The 23,328-nt window shown below is 36.2% G+C and overlaps 1 protein-coding gene across 2 annotated transcripts in view; it reads right to left on the minus strand.

The window, feature by feature from the left end:
• Positions 1-642: 642 nt before the first annotated feature.
• The window catches only part of MRPL3 (mitochondrial ribosomal protein L3), a 28,976-nt gene continuing 6,290 nt past the window's right edge, over positions 643-23,328 (minus strand). The window contains exons 5-10 of one of the 2 annotated variants that reach the window (XM_026099521.2): positions 22,303-22,402; positions 20,430-20,490; positions 13,294-13,402; positions 11,881-11,958; positions 10,752-10,829; positions 643-2,817 (exon numbers count right to left, since the gene is read on the minus strand). In XM_026099521.2, coding sequence (XP_025955306.1) covers positions 2,668-2,817; positions 10,752-10,829; positions 11,881-11,958; positions 13,294-13,402; positions 20,430-20,490; positions 22,303-22,402 — 576 coding nt within the window. In that variant the 3' untranslated portion in view covers positions 643-2,667. The other variant, XM_064506402.1, reaches the window with a different exon arrangement.

Consider the following 23,328-nt stretch of genomic DNA (forward strand, 5'->3'; position numbering starts at 1 on the left):
GAATACATTCACACTACTATAGCTGGTCACAGTAAAAGAAGTAAAGGTGCTGGTTATGCAATAGCCAGCTGGAGCTTTCATCTGCACAGATTTAAAGTTAAGTCAAAAGCTTTCAATGGATAATTTTTCCTTGGAGAGTTAAAAAAGTCTTTTTCACCGCATTCCCCTTTTCACCTCAGATGAGCTAAATTCCTTCAACAGTCCTTCAAACTCAACCTTTCCTTCATACAGATCTGTTTTTTTTTGTTCAGGAGGACTGATTTAACTCCAATCCCTTCCCTGGACATTGAAGCTATGTATTAACATTAACAGATCATTTGAAATCTCACTTTATACTAAAAGGGGGAAAGTTCTTTTCTTACCACAGAAACAGGAACTGAACTAGGTTGTCAGTTTTCCCCTCAAGCTGAAATATCATTTGAAACAGAGTTGACTTGCATTTAATTTTTTAAATCTGTGGCTCCCCTTGAGCTCATATTTGATTCTTAGTGTTTTACAAGGCATCCACTAAAAGCAAACCCAAAAGATAGCAAATTTTAGGAGAGATTTCTGCAATCCCAGAACTTCCAGCTGAGAAGCCAAGTAGGAGAAAGTGCATCTCTGCATAGTGATCTCCTACTTGATAAAGATCCTGGACTCTCATTTAAGTCAAGAAAAATTTAATAAAAAGCAATTAAAACATTGATTTTAGAGAGACATTACACTCCAGAGAATTATTAAACCATACCGTAGTGGCAGCTAAGACGCTTTGGCTCTTGCCCCAAGCAAGTAGCTCCCTAACTCATCCACCTTCCCCCAGCAGCAGCAGCGGTGTTCTTGCTCCTGCAGTGGTGCCCCCCAGACCTTTCTCTCTTGTGCTCATGATATTGTTTCCATATGGGCAAGGAGCACTGGCAGCCGCAGGGGAAGACACAGGCGGCAGCCGCAGGGGAGGACACAGGCGGCAGCAACATGACTTCCCAGGCAGGCGAGAAGCAGCCTCTTCAGGGAAAATACACTTGTGCCAAATTGTCACACAAACCAGAGCAGGACAGCAGGGCAGGCATTCAGGCACACCCTGATTTGCATGTGGTCAATAGCAAGCAAGCCTGAAAAGTTATAACTTCTTAAATCTATTGTGTAAACAGGAGATTGAACACCAAACACCTGTTCAGGAAATGGCACCTATCCTTAACAGGTGACAAGCTGCACTGATTAGCAATATCATGGCCAAAATATGATACTGTGCTGTTGCTCAGCATTCTGCTACACTCATTTAAATCACATTTTTAATTTGTCTGAATCCAGCTAACAGGATGCCCTACAATGTAGATATTTAACAGTTCACATTTCCGTACCATGTTCTCTAATGATCGCTCCTAATCTACTACAAACCAGCAGCTATATACAGCAACTTTAAGATGGCTTGTGGTTTTTTAAAGCTATTACAAAAAATTCAAAACATCTGCAGTGACTGAGAGACATCATGATAAGCACAAGGCCATTTAAACTAGGTAGTATTAGTAAGCTTTTTAGAAACCTCTTATTTATTTTAGATATTTGATGTCTTGTCATGAGGCTGCAAAGATGAGTAGACAACGTTGTATTAAGACTGGCTCAGGATATGCAAATTCCTTGCTTGAACTACTGCAAACAGCACTCTGGCAGTCAAGCAGGCACTTGATCCTGTTTGTGAGAGGATTTACAGTGTTCAAAAGATTAGACTTTTAAATAGCAAATAACACAGGATGAAAATAAAAGGAATGTACAAATTCCAACATTATTAAAAGGTAGAGTAGAAGAAAAAGAAATATTAGCATAAAGAAGCATACTTCACATTTGGCCTTTTTCCTTGACAAGAGCTCTCCCGTAACAGCATAAAAATCCAGTACAGAAACAACTGTAGACAGACATTTCACCAGAACGCATGTGAGGGATCCTCTGCAAAGTTCAGAGCAAGCCATCAGCGAAGGCAACAAACAGGTGGCCACCACAGTCTTGGTGCTTGTTACCAAACATCTCCAGTCTGAACATCCCCTCACCACACACACCGCCAGAACTCTCCAAAGAGACAGACAGTGGTCGGCATGATCTTTCCTCTAGAAAATTTGCTGGGTATCTGCTACGTTAAACTCAACACAACATTAAAGCAAAAGGAAAAAAAGAGCTCTGGTGAAAAGAAGAAAATAAGCCCATGCTGCTGCGGATCAATGCATTTTCCCTGTTTTATTTTGGGTTATTCTTCACAAAGTCTGACTCGCATCTGACTTATCTATCCCCTCAGATGCCAAACAGATTTAAAAAATCCTTGATTGATCAAAGTTGGCCAGAATACCTTCCACAGAAGAGAAGCACAGACTTTTGTAGCATTCAGAAGATTAAATGGAACCATCTTCAAAACAATGGCTTTTCCAGAAATGTGCAAGTTTTCACAGCCTACGGCAAAGGACAAAAGATCACTGAAGACAAAGTGTTTGATGTGCTTTACAATCTGTCCCTCAGACTCACCTGCTGCTTTAAACACAGAACTGAATGACAGTGGCAAATCTTATTACCTGGCCAAAATGGCAGTATCTAAAATGTTCGGGTCACTTGGCCAGATTGCAATTTATAGGTTTACTCTTGTACAGCATTGCAAAGTTTGCGAAAATAACATAAAACCGTGTGTTTTCAAAGTTGTCAAGAACATTAAGCATATGTGACAGATGGATCCGTGAACTGGAAAATTTCCTCGTCGTACAAGTCTTCTGGTAATTTTTCATCTCCATCAGCAAAATATGTGGGGAATGGAGGGTTCTTATTGCAGTCTTTGTAATTAGGCAATTTTGTATCTTTCACCTAAGAAAGTGGGGGGAAAGAAAGGATTTAATAAATCTAACAGAAGACTCACAGACAGTGATGCACTAAAGCTTAAAGAAATCACCTTGAATGCGTAAGAAAAACAGTATTCCTACTATTCTCATTTATCTGAAGAATTCCATGTTTAATCATCAGTCATTTTAATACCAAACCCAGCTACTGAATTTAGTATTTTTTACCCAATTGAAGAGTTTTTTTTTAAAAAAAAAACAAACAAAAACAACCAAACAAGCCCCTAACCCAGACTTCATCACTTGTACTGAGAGAGATCAAAGTCTACCACTATGAATCCATGCCTCACTATTTTAAAATGCTGTTAAAATAAATGTGTAAATAAGGCTGGGTTTAACTATGTTTATATCTCACATTATTTTCCTATAGGACATATCAAGTTATATTATGCAGTGTAATCTCTTCAACAACCAAGACATCCTTTTTGACTTGGTGGAACAAACTACTTCTGGCCTAATTTTGCAGAGATATGCACAAGTACTTAACTTCATGTGCTGTACCTGGTCTCTCTGACTACTATGGAGCTATTCAATGAACGCAGAGTTAGAGTAGCTAGAATTCTTCACAGAATCAGTACCCAGGTTTGTAGAACATGTGCCTTTAAGAAAGTTAATTTCTAAGAAAGATAATGCCAAACAGAAATAACTTTCCTATACTGACCTTTCTACATGTCAAAAGATTTAAAATCTAGCCCTTGAAACTCCAATCTCTGAAGAAAATTAGTAGCTAGAATTATCAGCAAAAAGCAGACTGTCTGAGGTAGAAGATAGAGAGCTGGTATCTCGGAAGAAAGGAGAGTTACAAATTCTCAAATGATGAAATTTTATTTAAACCCAAATTCTTCATTTCTGTATTGTTACGTATGATCTTCCTGTAGGAGCTTTAATAATTCCTTTCAGTCACTACTATATTCAACTAGACTAAAAAGAGTACAAATAGGTTAGAGAAAAAAAGTTTACTGTAGTGAGGAAAAGCTCTATTTTTTTTTTTTTTTTCTGATGGGCTGCTTAAGAATAGGAAACTTCTTACTTGTTTGGAAAGAAATCCACATAAGACAACCATGATTTACAGCAAAATTAAATAAAACAATTTTATGCCTACTGACGGTGCTGTTCTGACAGCACTGTATTTACCAGATTCACATCTGCTATTACCTAAGTCTTTCCCAAAGTCCAAGAGGATTCTTGCAGAAGTAGTACACAATAAATTTTACTTAAACTTCAGCTTCTGAAAAACTGCTGTTTATTTTCTTTTGCCAGGAAGTTTCAATACCTTTCTGAATGGAAGTCTTCCAGGTTTGATAAACAAAACCAAACTCTTTGCTAAGAACGAGGAGGAGAAAGGCTTAGTATGCTGTATTGGCTTGGATGGCTACACAGCTTTTGGAGTAGGTCATTCCTCTTCTGCCAGACACCTCCTTATTAATGCTGTTCTCTACCCACCTGCAAACTGCCATACCTAATTGTTGAAGTACCTGTAGTCTGGGCAGAGAGCAAGTTATATTACAGACCGATGTGGAATAAACTAGGCTGAGATCAAAATCCCAAGACCTTTGTTGCAAAAGTTCCAGCAAAATTATTTTCTTCTGATGTGCTGTTTCTTTCAATCAGTATAGCTGATACAGCATTTCTTTCGATTGGCCAAAGCTACTGCTCTTTTTGCACTTTCATCTTTTTTCTATGTTCAGTTCTTTCAAACGCAAGTTAAGTTCTAGTCCTGAAGCACAAACATAGCGCATCAATACCAGTCTGAAAGACCATGCCTCTTTCCCTTCTAAGTTTCAAGAGCTGTTAGACTGCTATTATTATTCCTACCAAAAGGACTGAATTTCACTTTATGTCTGAAAGTTTTGATTAGCAACTCAAAAAGCAGTGCAATTTACCTGTCTGCAAGCAATTACTGAATGACTTTCTCTACATTTATGAAGGACACAGCATACCAAAGGTTTTGTATATGTATTTCCCTCAGATTGCTACACATATTTCACAATACTATAAAGGAGCTTAGTGGTATGCAGCAGCAGTTACACTTGTCTGTATAAAAATGTACGCAGACAAGAAGTATGAGTGATCCAGTATGAGCTCTACTCTCAGTAATCCTTCTGAAAGCATCCCTAATAAGGTAAAAAAATCCCACTGAATGTCCTTTACCTTATTCCTCAGAGTCAAAAACCCAAGGCTGAAAAACTGCTTCATTGCAAAGAATTCAAAACTGTACCAAATACTACTTCACTTTCTTCCTTCCCAAACATATGAAGTTTACAATTTCTTTTATTCTATACTGAAACTGGTTGTTATAAGCAATTACTTCAGTAAACTTCTATAGCACAGCCATATCCTCTAACAGATGTACAATTATGTGCAAATATTTAACATACAAATTTCTCAGGTAACTATTTTTAGACCCTAAGACAAAAATGATGTCTATGACTCAAAGTCATGGCCCTGACATTATTAAACTTTTTAAAAGTACTTTTCTGCAGGTTAGCATTGACCCATTTCAATATATTAGCCCTCTCTTCCCAAGAGCTCTCAAAAAGACAGGAGCCCCCATGAAGTCAGAATAAGATTTAATGTTCAGTGTTACTATAGCTCAATGAATTTAGCTCTCATCCACAGCAGGAATTAGGCTGAGAGCCCAACTGGCTGTTACTGTCCATGTAAACATTCACTGTTATAACTTTGTATAAGACAATGACTTGGTTTGCTTAACTACTATATTAATATCACTATATATTATCTGTGAAGTTTTTAAATTGAGAAAAATACTAGAGAAAGCAGAAATTGGACCTGGTCATGATTTTGTCACTAAATCTTTAAAACAGACATAAACGGTTTAGCAGACACTTAATAAACTGCACATATTCATCCCTCATATGTTGACAGCATAATAGTTAGGATAAACAAATACAATTTCAGAAATATATCAGCACGAAATACTTAATACAGTCTTAAATAAACATCAAAACTTCATGCTTAAGTCACAGCTCACATTTGCACTTTAATGAGGCTTCAGGCTGTGTTAGCATCCACAGCAGCAGAATGCCAACTGGTTGCTAACAGAAAAGTGTTTAAATATACAAAATTTGTTAAAAGTAATTTCCTAAGGTGTCATACATTACCTACCTCAGCTTCTAAGCTACGTTAGAAGTTGGACAGGAAATTGAATTCAAGAACTATACCCATTTCAGAACAGCCTTATTTTGTCTTAAAAATCAAAAACAACAACAAAAAAACCCCCCAAACCCGCCACCACTCTATCATGGAACCCAAGATACAGGACAGGGGACACAAAGAAGAAAAAATGTCAAGACATCACACTCTTCCTGTATTTGTTCAATTTGAGCACGGTACACACAACTCACGTTCCAGCAACTAGAAACACAGATTGTAAGAGTAGCACACGTCTCAGAAAACCAGTAGGATGCAAACTATGTAACTACAGACTTCTTAAAAAAAAAAAAAAAAAGAAAAGAAAAGAAATAGCAGGGGAAGATTGGCAGGTTACGCTTATTAGGTCATGCAGAGTACATACCGAAGCAACTGCATGCTTCGAGTGTAATTCTGACTTGTACAAAGGCAAGTTCAATATCTAAGTTGCTAAGGAACTCCTATGGGTTACCTGATTTGCCAGAATTTCTGCTTTCACTATAAATGATACATTCAAGATGATCAACATTGACTGTCCTAAAACAATCAGGATGGTATGTGCCTTAAAAATAGGCCACATATCAAACACTGTCAACTGTAAACTACAACATCGTGTATTATAAACACACCATATTACAATATCCTCTCTATTGTAAAGCATCTAATTAAAAAGGGAATTAGTCTTGTGCTCCTCTCTTAAAAGACAGAAAAGATAACTTTTTGATAATATACTGTGGAGAGATACCCAAAGTCAGAGTTTTCTCATCCCAAAAGAAAAACTATTAACTTAAAAAAAAAAAAAAAAAAAAAAGAGTATCAGCACCATAGTCAGTAACTTCAGGCCTAGTAATCCAAGGAGATACGGCAATGCCAATAAGCTAACAGGTATTATGTGAGTAGGTTATCTCAACAGGCACAACACACTAATTTACAAATGTTTACCCTGCAGTTTGTAACAAAAAACCCCTCAAAACATACATTATTGCCTACAGCTAAGATTTCTGTATTTTATTAGATCTGAGCATAAATTCCTTTTTAAATGACAAAGTAAGCTTTTTTGATTAGTTTTCCAGCTGACTAGAAACATTACTTGTGTCAGTTATTTACCTGCATGGTTCAGTGTGCAATATCAAATGAAAACTGACTTCTAATTAAACCAGGAATCCATCCTAGTACTCGGCAGTTTTTCTGCTGAAAATTAAACTTGAAAAACTCAAGTGCTTCATCTCAGTCTGGACACTGTGCTGATGCACTAAGTTTCCAAAAATACATAAAATACAAAAATAAATACATGCTTTAAGGTGCACCATGGTTTTAATGGTTACCAAGCAACAAAGAGTGGGCACTGGACAGAAATGCTTTCTTCTTAGAGGCACACAAAGAGAAAAGCATTATCACGATACTCCACTCACAAGCTCAGATAAAGACAGATAGCTCCACATCCCCTAGACATTAACCCTACCTAATTATAGGCAGGTATTTAGTGGAATGCACAGTAATTATAGAAGCTGGTATCTCCTGATTTCTCTCCCCAGCTACAGATCCAAACAGCTTTAACGTCAATGTATAGAGAGTCAAAGGCTCTATGTAAATAACAAAACATCATAGAAGAAAGGCATTAAGACACAAGCTCAAAACACCACAGAAAAAAGCAGCAAGATTAAATGGAGAAAAAGCAGAAATGGGAGAACACACACACAATAGCATTGCATTGCATGATGCTTTTTTAATTAAAGCTTCCTCTGTTCTCCAGACATGTATTTGAAAATAGAAGATTTTTGAATTAATACCCAACTCATATGGCTTATGAAAAAATACAGAATGGATTCATCAAGTTGAAGGATTTGGAATAAACTGTTGCTGACTATACCCTCTCTTCCAATCACCAAATATGTGAGTGGAGCTCTTTTTCAAAAAAACTGTGCCTTCATGTCAAAGCACAAGTTATTTGTTACCAAAAAGCCACGAACATTTAAAGGAGTTTGCAGAGCTTTTGGCCAAGACGACAGTCTTTCAAGTATTACACCATTTCAATCAAGCAGTTCTAAGGGATGAAATACACTCTTTCTTCTCATGGATCCTCAATCCTGATTTCTAATAATGAAAAAAGCTGCAACTCTGAAATGTGCTTGCATATGCCAGAAAGCATACTTCAAGATATCTGGACTTTTAAATTGCCGGTAACTATGACCTGAAGTATCTTCAAACATAGGTAAATTGCAAATACAATTAATAGAAATTCTACATGTTAAACAAAAGACAGGGCAATAGTTAGAAAAGTGCTTTTTGTGTCATTTACTTCATAATGACAAATTAAATTAAAAAAAAAAGGAACCATTTTAACCTCTGATCTTAGGATAAAATTTCAACTTTCATCCATGGCGAGTGAACAGAACGTAAATCACTAGCAAAAACGGCAGGCACTTAAATGGTAATACAGCAGACTGCCACGACAATCGAAGTCAGTTATCCTCTTCACATTTTAGATGCCAAAGTTGTTTTACTGAATATGCTCAGATGGTTTGGCCCAGCAGTTCCCTATTAACAAGTTGCTGCCTACAGCAGTACTGCTTCCTGAAGGATTTTCTTTTTTTTTTTTAAGCCAACAGCAGGACTGCTTTCAGAACAAAACCAGTAAATGTAAGAGGGATGCTATGGACTCTAAGTGAAAGTAGTATCTTAGTGAAGAAAAAGTTAAAGGTGGAGTTGACCCAATGATGAGAGAAGTGCACTACCCTTCCTGTAAGTTATTCTCCAAGCAGAAGCATACAATGTCTGATCAGCAAGCTGCAGATGGCTCTGTTTAAATGCCATCTCCACAGCGTAAGTAAAAATGTGCAATATTAACACACGTGATATTGGTTAAAAACAAAACAAAACAAAAACTACTTCATATTACAGGTGCTTAATAAATGTTTGTTTTCTTAACTCACTTAAAACCAGAACTCAAAAAATGAATCTGTTAAGTCTAGCTGGAATAAAGGTCTTGAGCTGGTTGAAGTAAGAACCGTCTTCAGTCTCAGTGGCTTAATGAAACGTTGTAATGCTTGCAGACAGATATCTGAGATGGGGCAGATCCAGTTGCCACAGGTCCATTTAAGTGTGGATGGGTTTTAACAATATGACTAGGAAAATGAGATGTACAACCTTTTGCAACAATTAATTCTTGCTTAATAGTACTATTAAAAGCAGAGAATAAAGACTGAGCATAAAGTGTTATTCATTCAGCTACATCATATTGCTTGTATACATACTTGATGATTTAAAAATAATGGCCTACAACAAATCTACATTAAACCTCAGACTAACATACAGCTATCAATCAGTGTCATGGCTCAGAATTAATAAAAATACTTAGAACACAGTTGGGAAAAAGGTCATTCATTTCGACAATAAGATGAAAAGCCAGTCAAATCATAGTCTCAATTCTATCTCACTGATGTGCTCGGTAATTTTGGAGGAAAGTTATCCTGAAAACAGCTTCCCCTGGATATCTATTAACCCATTTTCTCTTATCTTCACTATCCTGGGAAAGAAATTCATAATGCATTCTCCAGGATGGGACTGGACATCACAGCCAGAGCAATTTAGAGAGGTCTCACTCAGGAAAAAAAGGCTTTATTTTCAAAGGAAGAAATGTAAAAAGAAATTTCATTTTTCTGTGTGGAAAACATCTATTCTAAAGCTAGCGTTGCTTTTCTTAATGTACGATAACCTTGGAATTCTGCTCCACAAATATGAAATGCAAAACAAAAACACTGGATGCCCACAGGAAAGTATGCCAAGAACATAATAAACCTTTTCAAAACATTCAAATTTTATAAACTCTGTAACTTTTCAAGAACAGGATAATTTAAATCCCTACAATACTTCTGAGTATTTTAAACTATATGTGTTGTGTATATATATACATACATACTATACATATACATGTGTGTATGTATGTATCCAACAATCTTTATAATCACTGATACCAAAGACCTTTGATAACCTATAAGCGGCTAGCAAGTCAGAAGGGAAACAACTTCCTCCAGGTAATGTGTTTGCAGATGTGTAGAATATACCTAATCAGAAAGAAAATTATTTTGAAAAAATCCTTGAAGTATTTTTCTTGTTTTGAGGTGAACTTTGTTATTTATGCTGCAAAAAACACATATTAGTCTCTTCACTGCTTCAGTTTTTCATAGACAATCCTGAAACAATCTCAATAAAATTTGCAATTAATTCTGTAAAATGTCACAGAAAAAAATGACACTGATACATTTACATTGATTGCAAAGAGAACTTAAATCACCATTGTGAACTCCAAGTCTCTCCTGCTGTACCTCAATTGCTCCTTAGAAAGGCCAACTGCTACTGTGTATGGCCAAGAAATTGGGAATGCTTTGAATCACTTTTAGAGCAGTGCTGTGTATTTCTGTTCATGAATACAGCCCTTAAATATTCCAGAAATCTCACCAACTAGTGAGACTCACTAGTGACTCAGGTTAGCATTAAAAGAGGATGGACCTAGAGCCAAGACACTTACCCCAGAGTTACAGCAACTGTGTTGGCTTATCATATGCCTGAACAGGTACAGAACTCCACTGCAAAGCTAAGAATGAGCTCTTCGGGGTAGGTGGTAATCGACTGTCCCTAGTAATCATTCATAACCTGAAGGTTGCATTCAGCCTATGTTTCTCCTACTGTAAGGTGAGAGCTGGAGAGCTTAACAGTCACTAAATAGCAGTAAGTTGAAACAAGAAAACATACCTTCACCAGACAATTTTTGTGACCTGGAACAGACCCATTTACATAAATAATGTCATGTTTTGTGTTGACTCTCCACACCTAGAAGGCAGAAAAAAGATATTGAGACTATTTTTAGACAACATTCCCAGCTTTACAAACAGTAGCCCAGTGAAGCACAAACTGATGAACTGCAGGTAGAACTCTGGGGAAGAAGAATGTTCTGTGTAGACTTAAACTTGCCACAGAATTCAGTCACATGCTTTCCTAAGTGGATAGCTTTCTAATGAAGGAGTGTTAATTAGTTTTAAAGGGCTTACGATCAGCCTACATATGATAAGTCAGCCCTTCACCCAGTATAAAACCAATTTAAACTCGCAAGTCTCTTTTCTCTATTACAGCAAGAGCTGTTGTAAAAATTACGTGACAAATTAAGACAAATATATTCATGAAAATGCTATTGCAAACATTTTTGAATTTCTTAATTCTATGAGGTGCTCAACTGAACACGCACATTTTCTAGTTACAAAACATTAGTTTTAATTAGCAGAGAGCAGCAGCACACACTTTCACAAAGTGCAGGTTAACAGCCTTTTCGCACAAACAGCAGATTTTGCCTGCAAAGACAGAGAATGGTAGCAGTAATAGCTCAGGCACTGCTGCAGGTATGCACACATAAGAATCCAGACAGAAACCATAGTCCCCTTTATGCACAGGAAACTGAAAGGCCATTATAAAGTAATGACGTCAAACAATTCAGACTTGGGCATTTGAACAAGCAGAACAGGCACTAAGACATTAACTGAAGGTCTCACGAAGCCTGATGACTTTCCCACTTCAAAGGCAGAGATCAAGGGACACAGTGACAAACATGTCATATGTGGTAGTGTTACCTGAAACCCCAGTTCCCAAGGACTGCACAGATGCAAAATGCAGTTCAGATGTCTTCTTTTCTTTGTAAGCCACAAAAAGACAGGAGCACATATTCGCTGCCTATGTCTTTTCAGCTTTCTTACTTAAAGACGTAGTCATGATCCTGAATTCTGAATCTGACAGGAATGATGGATGGTACACCACCACAATGCTATACAGCAAAGTTCATTGCTTGGCAATGCAACCACCTTATACACATTCTAGTACACTCCGAACTCACCTTTAATCCAAAAGATGTCCTGTAAATGTTACCCATTTTACCAGGCATTTTCTTTCCACGGTAAACTTTGGAAGCTTTCTAGATAGAAACAAAGCTCAAAAATTACATAACTGCAAGGGGCACATTTACAAAGCGAAGAGGAGCAGCAAAGAAAATATACTGGTATTTACAACATTGAAAATATTCAATATTGATTAGCATTTTAAATACCTCCAGGTTAAGTATTAATCTATGTGTTATCTGAAATATTTACCTCAATAATAAAAACACTACAAAAATGCTGTATCAACAAAGAGATTCTAGCTTTGCTTGACAAAAATATTTGTAGATGCAGAGCAAAATTTTCATTTATTCCATATTTTTATTTGGTGCAAAGCAGTAAAAGGTACGGTTTTCTAAAACCTCTGTCAGCATAAGACTCTTGCCTATAACATGGAGAGCAGTGAGTGACAAGCTTGCTTAAACTATGTGTGGATTCCATCACAGAGCTCCAGAGCAGTCCTGATCCAGAAGGCAGCCAAAATTGAGTTAACTGTAGCTCCTCCTCTCTCTCCCCTAATCCATAAGTTTTATAACAAATCTTCTACTGATGTAGAACAGTTTTTAAAGATGTATTTTTCAGAAAAGAATTTAAAATGACACTCCCTCCATTGCTCTAGTTTCTGTATCCCATTTTCATTTGGATGGGTACAACTTGGAGAACAAAGGTAGGAAAAAAAAGGCAGGAATAAGCACAGTAATTTTCAGTTCTTCAGCATTACCTAGGGATTTATCTCAGTATCCTACATCATCCTGTTATAATGTTTGGGACAAAGTTTTAAACGCATCCATTTCCCAAGAGCTTTTAAATAAATATTGATTATAGTTTGAAACTTAAAAATATTCCTCTGTCCTTGCCTGAAAAACATTAAGGGGCCAACAAAACATTTTGGCAATGAAAGAGTTAATTAACTGGCCAGACAAGGTCACAAAGCAACTAGGCTTGTACAGCACAGTCAGCTACCTTTCCAAAACAACAGCAGAATAACCACAATTTAAAACAACTGGTAATCCTTTCCAATCTATAAATTCTGTAATAAAGGATTTTTAGAATTCTCTTCAGATCACTAACACTATTTATCTCAGCTATACTACCAAATACCATAATTTGCTTGGTTAAAACATCTGTTTTACTTACTAACAATACAACATATTCATAATTCAAAGCATAAGAGAACAGTTATTTGCACTGTTTCTGCACTGTTCATTGGTTTCTGAAATTCCTCTGCTAGCACAGAGTGGACAATAGACTGGAAAGTCTACTAGTCTAACAGCCAGCTATTTTGAAATAATTCATTTTTAGTGAGCAGTTCCAAAAATACTGGGGAAGAGTGTATACAACAGGAAAAAAAGAGAAGAAATAAGAATCCTCACATTGGTAGATATTGCTCCAGGACGTCTGTGAGTTTTAGTTTGGCCATGGCTAGCAGGCTGGCCTTTAAATCCCCATCTTTTCATAACACCTTGAAATCCTTTACCAATTCTGAAAAGAAAAATAAAGGAAAAACCTGGGTTAATCATACTTGAAATTCCTGGCCATGAACAATAACTTTGGCCAGGCTCCTGATCTTTTTTACCTGTAGCAAAGCTCAGCAGTCAGAACAAAATACTTTAAAACCAATATTCTATATCATAAACATATTCTAAGGCACTGCTTAACGTTGTTTAGAGAGTAAAAGCCACCAGAAGAGAGTCAAATAGGCAAAAAGGCTAACTAAAAGCTCCTTGCTGTGATGGTCCTCAATACAAGTTACTAGAGTATATTGAAGCTCTCACCAATGTTAAGATTAGATACAAGAAAAACAAAATAAATAAAGAGTAAGTGAATAATAACCTATACCAAAACTTAATAAAAGGCGCTAAGTATCAAGAGAGGAAAATCAGGGCTGCTAAGAGAAGCATCCAAATAAGCAAATCAGCATTTCTTTACCAAACGACAATAGGTTCATCTCATAACAGCCAACTCCAGAAAATAGCTTTATGTGCGGTGAAAATGCATAACTCTTCTGATCTGGACTCATCTGACACATAAGGTCTAAAATCAAACAACAAATGAATGCATCTTCAACATCCATGCCTTAATCTTTGAGGCAAACGGTAATATTACTGGCTTTGGAGTTCTGTGTTTACCACAGGGACAAACTCAACAAGAAAACTGCCTTACTGTTACACAAAAGAAAAGCAGATTAAAGCGTGTTTAAACCTGCAGCACTGTCAGTTTCCCAGAGGAAAAGTCTGCCCACAGGGTTTATAGCTGCACCGATTATTTGATTCATTTAAACAAGATGATCCTTTTCCTCCAATTTACAGAAACCCTCACTCGGCTAAGGCACTTTGCGAAGGCACAGTCCTATTAGCTTAAGCATTAGAACCATCCAGCCAAACCCAAGAAAACAAAATTGCGTACAAGTATGCATACTGCATGTGCTGTATATATGGGCAACTTTTTGCTGACTCGTCAACTTATAAAAGTAATACCATTAAAAACTAGAGAAAACACATGAATGCTGAAAACATCATCATTCACAAAACCAGATTCTTTTCTCTTCCGCTTGGACAGCTCTCCCTAGAATTGCACTCCTTTGAGTTGCCTTAGCCAACCAGTCAGGCTAGAGTCAAAACCAGACACACGAAGAATCTTTAAAAGCAGTGAACCATCAGGAAACACGACTTGTACAACCCCAGCATCCATCTCATGGCTTTCCTCTTTCCTTGTTTGAACCTATTGGTGTAGTCCAGTGAAATCTGGCAGAGTAGAAAGGCACTTAGTCTACTTGCTTGAAATCAAAATCTTTGGTTAGAAAGAGTACTCATGTTTTTTGCTCATGCCCTACACCTAAAGGAATGCTAGAGCATGACCAAAACAGCCATCTGTTCCTTTTGGCCTGCCAGCTGGCCACTCAGCACACAAGCGCCTGGTACCAGCAACAGTGTCTTTCCCAGCCAGGAGACGCTGTCGGAACAGAGGGACACAGGGAGGGTCGGGAGTACAGCCGGGAACTGAAGGTACCTGTGGGAGGGAAGGCCAGGGGTACCTGGGATCAGGAACACAGGACAGAGCCAAAGGAAGCAAGGTTTCGTTGCATCAGCATTTCATCAATCAGCTTATTCTAAAAGCTTGCAGTAATGAATAGGGATAGTTGTAAAAAAAACAACAAAAAAAACCCCAGTTGTTGACAATATTATTTGAAAAATACTCATGCTTTAAGAATGGCTCAAACTCCATATTATTATACATCTGTAGATTGCTGAGGCATTAGTAACTTTAAAATACATAACAGCAACAAAACTCTATGAAAGCTTTTATGTATTCTGCAAAAATATTATTTTTCTTTAATCCAGTCTTTCATCTACTGTAGGCCACGTTTTTCAAACAGACTGCTTCTGGCACCTCTAGCTGCAAGATGGAATTAAAAAACTCTCCAAAACCAACTGCAAGTGGGTCACATAACAACAGCTGCGCAGTGACCAGAGAGAGCAGACTGACGGCATGATTAATTCTTTAGCTGCAAAAATGTACTTGCAATTCACAGAAAACCACACAAGCATCTGAAGTTACCGTTCCAAAAGAAAATGGTACTGTCAACTTTAATCAAGAAGCAAAATCCCTGATGTCATGAAACCACTTCAATACCTCATTCAGATGGTCCGTTTTTTAAACATGAACGATTTAACATGCTACAAATTGTACTTTTTATACAATATAATCAAAAACAATCCTGCTAGAAAGAGTTTATACTTTTAAAAGGATGCACTGAGAAAAAAGTTACTTTATCAAATGTTAGAAGATATCTTCAAAAAGGGATGATTATATCTTAAGATGGCGTTTCTAGCATTTAATAATTTATGCAATGAGGCAACAGAATACATTAATCTGTGTTTTGGTCTCCTTTCCAATGCACAGATTTTATAAAATGGAAGCCTTAGGAAATTTATAGAAAGTATGGCCAGACTAAAAGAGAGTACTCTGGTAAACTTTCAACTTCTCATGTATCTACTGAACTACAATATGAAAACAGTCTCCAACATCTGTAATATTCTGTGATAAGGTCAAGAAAGAAGCTTCAATACTGAAAATAGAATGATAATGTAATTTTTAATGCTTTACTATCTACCGAAGTTCTTTCACCATTTCAATTCATTTTTAGAATAGTTTCATTTTTTTCATTGTGAAGAACTAATTGGAGGTCTCTGAATTACTTACAAATACAGTTTATCTTGCAACTTTTCTGAACATTAATTTTCTATTCAACATGACTCATAACCACTGTCGTGATTTAAAGCAAGTTCGCCATAAGAAGCTGTAGTTTTGTTTCATTTCCGTTTTTCAAAAGAAAGAACACACAGTGTATAATATTCTTTATATATACATATATATACATATATACAAGAATATACAGTGTATAATATTCTTTAAGCACATGTCAAGATGAAAAACAATTATATGGACAGCATTATATTTTCCTAACCTCATCCTTTATCTGAAAAAGAGTTGGGAACAGAGTATTAAACTACAGGTTTATGTAAATCAAAGCAAACTTTAAAATAAATAAGGGACTACTCACACCAGTTTAAATCAAATTCTGTAAGAAACATTGTTCAGCTAGGCATTCACTAGCTCTGCCACTGTATCTCAATCATTTCAGCAGAACCTAACCTAAGACCTTCTTGATGTGACTGTGATCTGCTCTCAGACAAGTGCTGGATTTCTGTACTATGTGCAAAGCAAAAAAAAATTATGAACAAAAAATTTATCTTTATTGCTAACACAAAGATTTTACATTCTTCCAGTAACTGTATGAACCACAAAATGTTTTTTGATGCTAACAGTCACCTTAAATAAACAAGGCAGATAACTTAAGATGCAGGCTGTTCTTTCAGAAGAAACAGTACAGAAAACCAGAAAAGAACTTATATAGTTTACAGAATTTATATAGTTTACATTTGTCTTAAACCTTCTGAATTCTATCAAAAAATTAACCAGTACTTATAAGAATATATTCTTGTCAACTTCTGAACAGATGTCAGGTGTCAGATCTTAGTATCAGGTTTATTGGTTTCAAACGGTTTAATTGCCTTTTTCACCTTCCTTAAATCACTAAAAGTGAATGTATACGGCAAGTATCATTAACAAAATACAAAAAAAACCCCAGCCCCTCAAGACTAAATCTAAAGCAACATTTTCCAGAGTCAATGAGACAGAAATATTCCAAATGAGAATACCAGCTCTTTTATTACTTAAAAAGCCTCATGAGTTCATTTCTAACAAAGTTTTTAACATTTAGTGTGAGCTAGACAAATCAAAAGACAAAAACATATAGTTATCACATCTGCAATATACCCTATTTTAAAATGTAATTTCACATTAGCCAAAGTATGCATAAAAGATTCTGATCAAGACATGTACCTCTGCTGGAGCTCACTTTGCTTCTGGTAATCTGCATCACCTTTTCATTTAAGAATGATTCAAAAGAATTCCTGCTTTCCCCTAGAAAGTCCCAACTACTGGTATCTCATTACATCTTGTTCATTACATGTTATAAAGTCTTAAAAGGAGATACAATACAATTCCAATTTGGAATAAACTCAAACTTGCATAAGAAGTAGTATAACTCTGAAATAACATAGTTCTGCTAGCTCCAAATAAAGACTTTTCAAAAAACATTAAGGCTTGTCAAACCAGGCTCTTAATCCAGAACCATATATTACACAGAATTAATATCTACATTTCACTCTGAGGAGGTCAAGTTACACGTGCAGTATCTCAGATAATGTTATCGAGAAGCTGTGTTCAATTAGAACGTTTGTCATCCCATTTATACTGTTGAGATTTCTGTATGCCATCTTCTGACTGTTGTCCTAAGAGCTTGGCGTGAATCAAGGATTATTTTTGTTCTGACAACAGTAACATTAGACACAGCATCTGAGCAGGCAAGCTTGCATGAGACCTATCTTAATTAGACAGGATAAATATATTACCAGTCTTATGCCATACAGGGAATTTCAGCATATCAGTGATTCCATTAAAGCATGCTTACCTGTGATCCATAAAGAAATCATAGGCAACAATCAGGAATATGCAAAACTAAGACTAATGCAAAGGCTAAATGAAATGAAAATAATGGTTCTGTAGAATTAAAAACAGTTGTTCTAGTCTCACCTGCAGGAAAGCAGCTGTTAAAGTCAAAGTCAATCACATAATTTTGTACAGAGCCTTATTTTCCAGGTTTAAGTAAAATGACAGTATCTAATTAGCCAACATTTATTTACAAAACTACTGGAATAAAGCACTCTCATTAAGCCACAATTTAGTTTGCTGCTAACTCTTCAAACCTAGCAGATTTAGAAGACAATTATTTAGATGCTGTAAAGGAGAAGAATTACAACTAGTTAGTCAAATAATTTTAGAAAATTGTAGAGTGTATTTTCAGGTTTGAACTATACAGTTAACCTAGCAAAGGTTAAATAAGCTGCTAGCTCTCCACAGTCGCCACCTACTTCTTATACATTTCAAAGGAAATTACTATTTGCTTTTTCTTTGTATTGGCAGAATTTCTGATATTCCAATGGCTTCCTGAAATATCCCTGAAACAGGCTGTAAAGCAGCAGGAAAGGGAACTAGCAACACAACCTCTGATCTAGCAACTATGAAACTTAAGGACTGAGCTTTTAAATTGCTTAAAATAAATATTAAGGAAAACATTTCACGCTGAAGATAGACAGCATGCAGACATGCAGGCTGTCTACTGTCAGTGTTTAAAAGCTACTCATACTGTGTTGAACAAATTACAAGACTTGGAATAAAAACAAACTGCATACATCTTTAACTAAGCCTTCTTGTTTCCATGACGGTGATTTTCTCACTGAAGTATAAATGAATCAAAACATTTCAAAAGAATTAGACAAAAATGTATTTTCAAGGAGAGTTCAAAAGGAGACAACCCAAAAAGGGAAAAAAATCTACACTTTGGTAACCAAATCAAACCAAGGTCCTAACCAAGACTTCTGAAATGCAGCAACAGTAGTTTGTTCAGACCACAGTAACCAAGAACAGCTTCCTAATTTTTGTAAGGAGCAACCTACACAGGGATGAGGAACTCCTTGTTTAACAAAAGCAGGTCCAATAATCTCCACAAAATAATTACTTGAGTTATTCCATCTTTCTTGCCTTTCAAAGTAATACATGCCTATATTTTAAAAAGGCTGAGTCATTTAGAGCAGATCTACAATGCCATGCAAAGAGTTGAACAAAATCAAGATATGCTTTTAATAGCTCTTCTACAAAGGTAAGCCATTCAACTTGCGCAGCGGCAGAATAAGCTGCTGTGAGTTGAAGGCTGTTCACTGAAGACAATCTAGAAGCTGCACAAATAATATAACAGGTCCAAGTATTACATAAGCAAGTTTGACATAGAAAAATACTACTTCCAGTCAATGACTTGTCTTCCTTAGATCGAAATTTTAGATGTAGTAAATAGATTTTCAATAGGCTGCCCTCACAGATCTGCTCGGGTACATTAGAAATGGTGGCTCTGCTACACTGATACAGTCAGCTTCCCTATATATACACAAGAATAATAATAGGAACAATATTCAACCTTTGTAAGTATTACACAAAAAAGATAATTACAATGCATGATATTTCAACAAAGCCTGTTAGGTATTAACTCCATTATACAAAAAAATAAACATCAAATGGAAAATGTCATCTTGGAATCACAATATAACAAAAATGCACTTCACTGAAACACTGAGATAACAGTTTAACTCTCTTAGGCAGTAGAAATTATGCATGTAATAGAATAGGCATGACTAGTCTTTGTGGCAAGGTGCCAGTTATTCTTTTGACACCCTCTACAACTTGAGCTCTAACTTGGCATTCACAGTGGTCTGAGAGGAAAACATTCCTCCCACGTTAAAGTAAAAGATCATTAGTGGTTTGCTGGCAGAGGAGATGAGCTGTAATATGAGAGAAAACAATATAGGACTGTGACAGCAGGACTGTTGTCCTGCTAAATGTCTTGCTGTATCACTGTCTTGCTACTTCTCATTCTGTCCACACACTTCCATCTCTCTTTGCATCTCTTCACCAGATTGAAATTAAGCACCTCTTCTGAGAGCTAATGCCTCTCAATATTTATCCACCACCTCTACGTACCACATCTGCTGCATTATAGAGCTCCTGGCCTGTGCTAAGCTTGAGCACCTTTTTTCAAGCTGTTTATCAAGACTGTCGGTGCTAATCGTACACTTGTTACATGCAACACATGCAGGACCATGCCCTAACAGTACTATTTGCTTACTTAAGGTGCTCAAAATCAAAAGTGAACTTCAGTGAAAAAGAGAATTTGGTATTTTTGACCCAATAGTTGAACGGACTTCTATTTTCTGCCACTCCCCTTGCAACTGAATTTTGGCTTTTGCTAGCCATGAGTCCCAGCCAAAGCAAGGCGGGGGAAATCAACCCACTTGAAAGATGTACGCTACACATTAAAATGTTAGGAACCTACGTTTTTGCAGTAACATCCACGAACTGCCCTGGGCGGAAGTGAGCAGCATACAAAGGAGTACCTTCAAAAGAAGAGGAAAGATGTTCAACTAAGTGCTGAAAACCACAGATCAGTATTGAGTCATTATCATACAGGGTAGAAGACAGTCACGGGAAAGGAAATAAAACTTTGTCTTGTATTCATGTATTATTTGCTCTTATTTATAAACCTTCATTACAAAATCAGGTGCTTTGTAATTGCTACTTAAGCAAATTTCTCAGTTGCTAGCCCAATTTCAGATGGGTAGGAGAGCAGACTTCGGACTTTACTTAGAAACGTTGCAATTCAAACACTTACAGACAAAGTCTATGTTAAAAGAAAGATTGTTTTTTTCCTTCAAACTTGAGACTGTGATAAAAGCACAGTTTCATCCACTGGGGAATTATGCATATGCTACCTTTTAGCAGAATTTGTGCTACTGTAGGGCACTGACATCACTCATCTGAACACCATTACTCATTTGTGCCTAAGTGCTTGTAGGATCAAAGCTTTAATTTTAGTTAAGGAGTTACTCTGTCTTCAGGAATTTTTGTTACCCAAATGCAATATTCTACTCTTAACAACATTTAAAAAGAAAACAGAATTGAAAACTTAGGTCATTATAACGGCTGTAATCCAAAGATCCATGCAGCTGCAGCCTTAACAGAGTTTCCAGCCTAATTTAAGTCAATAAATAAAATTCCATCACTTCCTCATGTCTGCGTCCATTTTCATGCTGTTTTCAAATCTCTGTATGAATTTAAACTGGAATGACGTAAATCTCTACTAAGTCTCAAGCATAAAAATCCTCATATTATGTTCTTTATATGATGCATACATGCACAGGGAAAACAGCCTGTCAACAGCAAGCAACTGAAATAAAGTGAGAAATGTGAAGGATGCTATGGACATTTTATTTAGACACTAATATACACACACACACACACACACACACACACACACACTGCAAAATCAATTTATTGAAAACTTGCATTTCTGCTATATCTCAAGCCTTTGCTTCTATTTATCATCCAGACTTCCCTTCATGCCAGCATGGATATTTATCAGTTGGCACACTGTCTTAGAAATCTCTTTCAAAAAACTTTATCTACTGGCATATACAGCTGTAATGCATTAGGACCTCCTACTCTATGTAACTCTTGGGAAAAAAAGGCAAACACCTACGATATTAGCAAAAAGAGGAAAATAAAAGCTACCTAAATATACAATCTAATAAATCCTTAAAAAACATAAAACTTTTTATGAAATCTCCAAACTTCTGATAGCAAATGTTCTCACTGAAAATCAGTATAATGCATTTTATTAAGTTCTATTTTGCAAGCTGCCAAAAAAAAAAAAAAAAAAAAAAAAAAAAAAAAAAAGATCATACAGGACAGCAGTCAGTCATACTTCTGAAGCAGAACTCCCCCAAAACTCAAACTATAACTTTATGCCCCAAGAAACTTTACCATGAACTTCTTAGTCTCCCTCTCATAACGACTATCAGAGAAAAATAATGCATGCATATTTATTTCCAACACTTAAGTTTACAGACATTTATTTCATAACTCGATGTTAAGACTAGCTGGTTTGGATCATACTTATTTCCTAAGCAATGGAAACACAATTCCTAGAAAAAAGAAAAAATCCTACTTCTTATTATCTAGAAAGTAAAGCTATTTCTATTATTTCTGTAAACAGTGAAAAGCTAGTTTGTGCTCAATGATAAGTAAGAATTCAGCATTTTCTGTACAAAAACAAATAAACATATGTTTCATGACTTGGTCCAAATTTACAAGAAATGGAGGACTTTAAACAATTATGCATATAGTATTCTGTAGCTCAGAAAGATTACCTGGTTTAATGATGGCATCATCTGTTACATTAAATGTTGTAATTTTCTGTTTCCGTGGTACTCCAGCTTCTCTAAAAATTTCCATTTCAGACTCAGATTTCTGTAAGAAAGAACAGACACAAAAAGAAGTGATTTTAAGATATCCAGGGATCAACATTTCACAGGAAGTGATTACAGACCATCAACACTGCCCAGAGAAACAGACATTATCATACTACACTTTCACCTTGACACAAGCATTTTAAGTCTATATGAAATAATTTAAATCTATCTTCTGTATCTGCTTTTTACGTTCTGTCAGCTAGTTACCATACAGTTACATCATATGACCAAGACATTTATGAAGATTTCTAAAATCAAAAAAGGGAAATCAGCCATTTAGAATGCACATAAAACGTATTATTCAAATAGTTTTGTAGTCATTTAAAAGCATCTTCTTTTTCAAAGCTGTTAAAAATGACTTAGCTCTACAGCATCGCAAATAACATTTCTTCCATTTATTAAAGAAAACCAGACAAATAAGGCCTCATCTTGCAAAAAAATCTGGAAAAGTTTAACTTCCCATGGAACTGAATATAGATTCTCTAGACAAAGAGGGGGGATAAAAAAAGATGCAGAATGAGTTTATGATTCATGTATTTACGATATATCAACCGCACTCAGTACCAAACCATCGCTGATTTAATAAAGAGCCCTTCATTTTAGTGAATTCGGACATAAAGTTAAAAATACTTTAAATCGTCCTCAGCTCCTTTAAACTAAACAACTCACAGAAAAGAGCTGATCATTGAGAAGATACCTGTCAGTGGAAACAATGATGCAGGAAAACTGAGGCTGCAGGAAAAAGCAATGAAGCTGATTTTTCTTCAAATGAATACTCATGGAAAGCAATTTAAACATCTGCCAGCATTGTCACACTTGGATAGTCACATCTCTGAGGTTCACTTCTCCAAAGTTCTGTGCAATTACCCCTCTCCCAAACAAAAACGTCTCTCTGTATTTTCAGAGAAAATAATGTGAACAACT

This window comes from Dromaius novaehollandiae, chromosome 2 (assembly GCF_036370855.1).
Source record: "Dromaius novaehollandiae isolate bDroNov1 chromosome 2, bDroNov1.hap1, whole genome shotgun sequence".
In the NCBI taxonomy this organism is placed as follows: Eukaryota; Metazoa; Chordata; class Aves; order Casuariiformes; family Dromaiidae; genus Dromaius; species Dromaius novaehollandiae.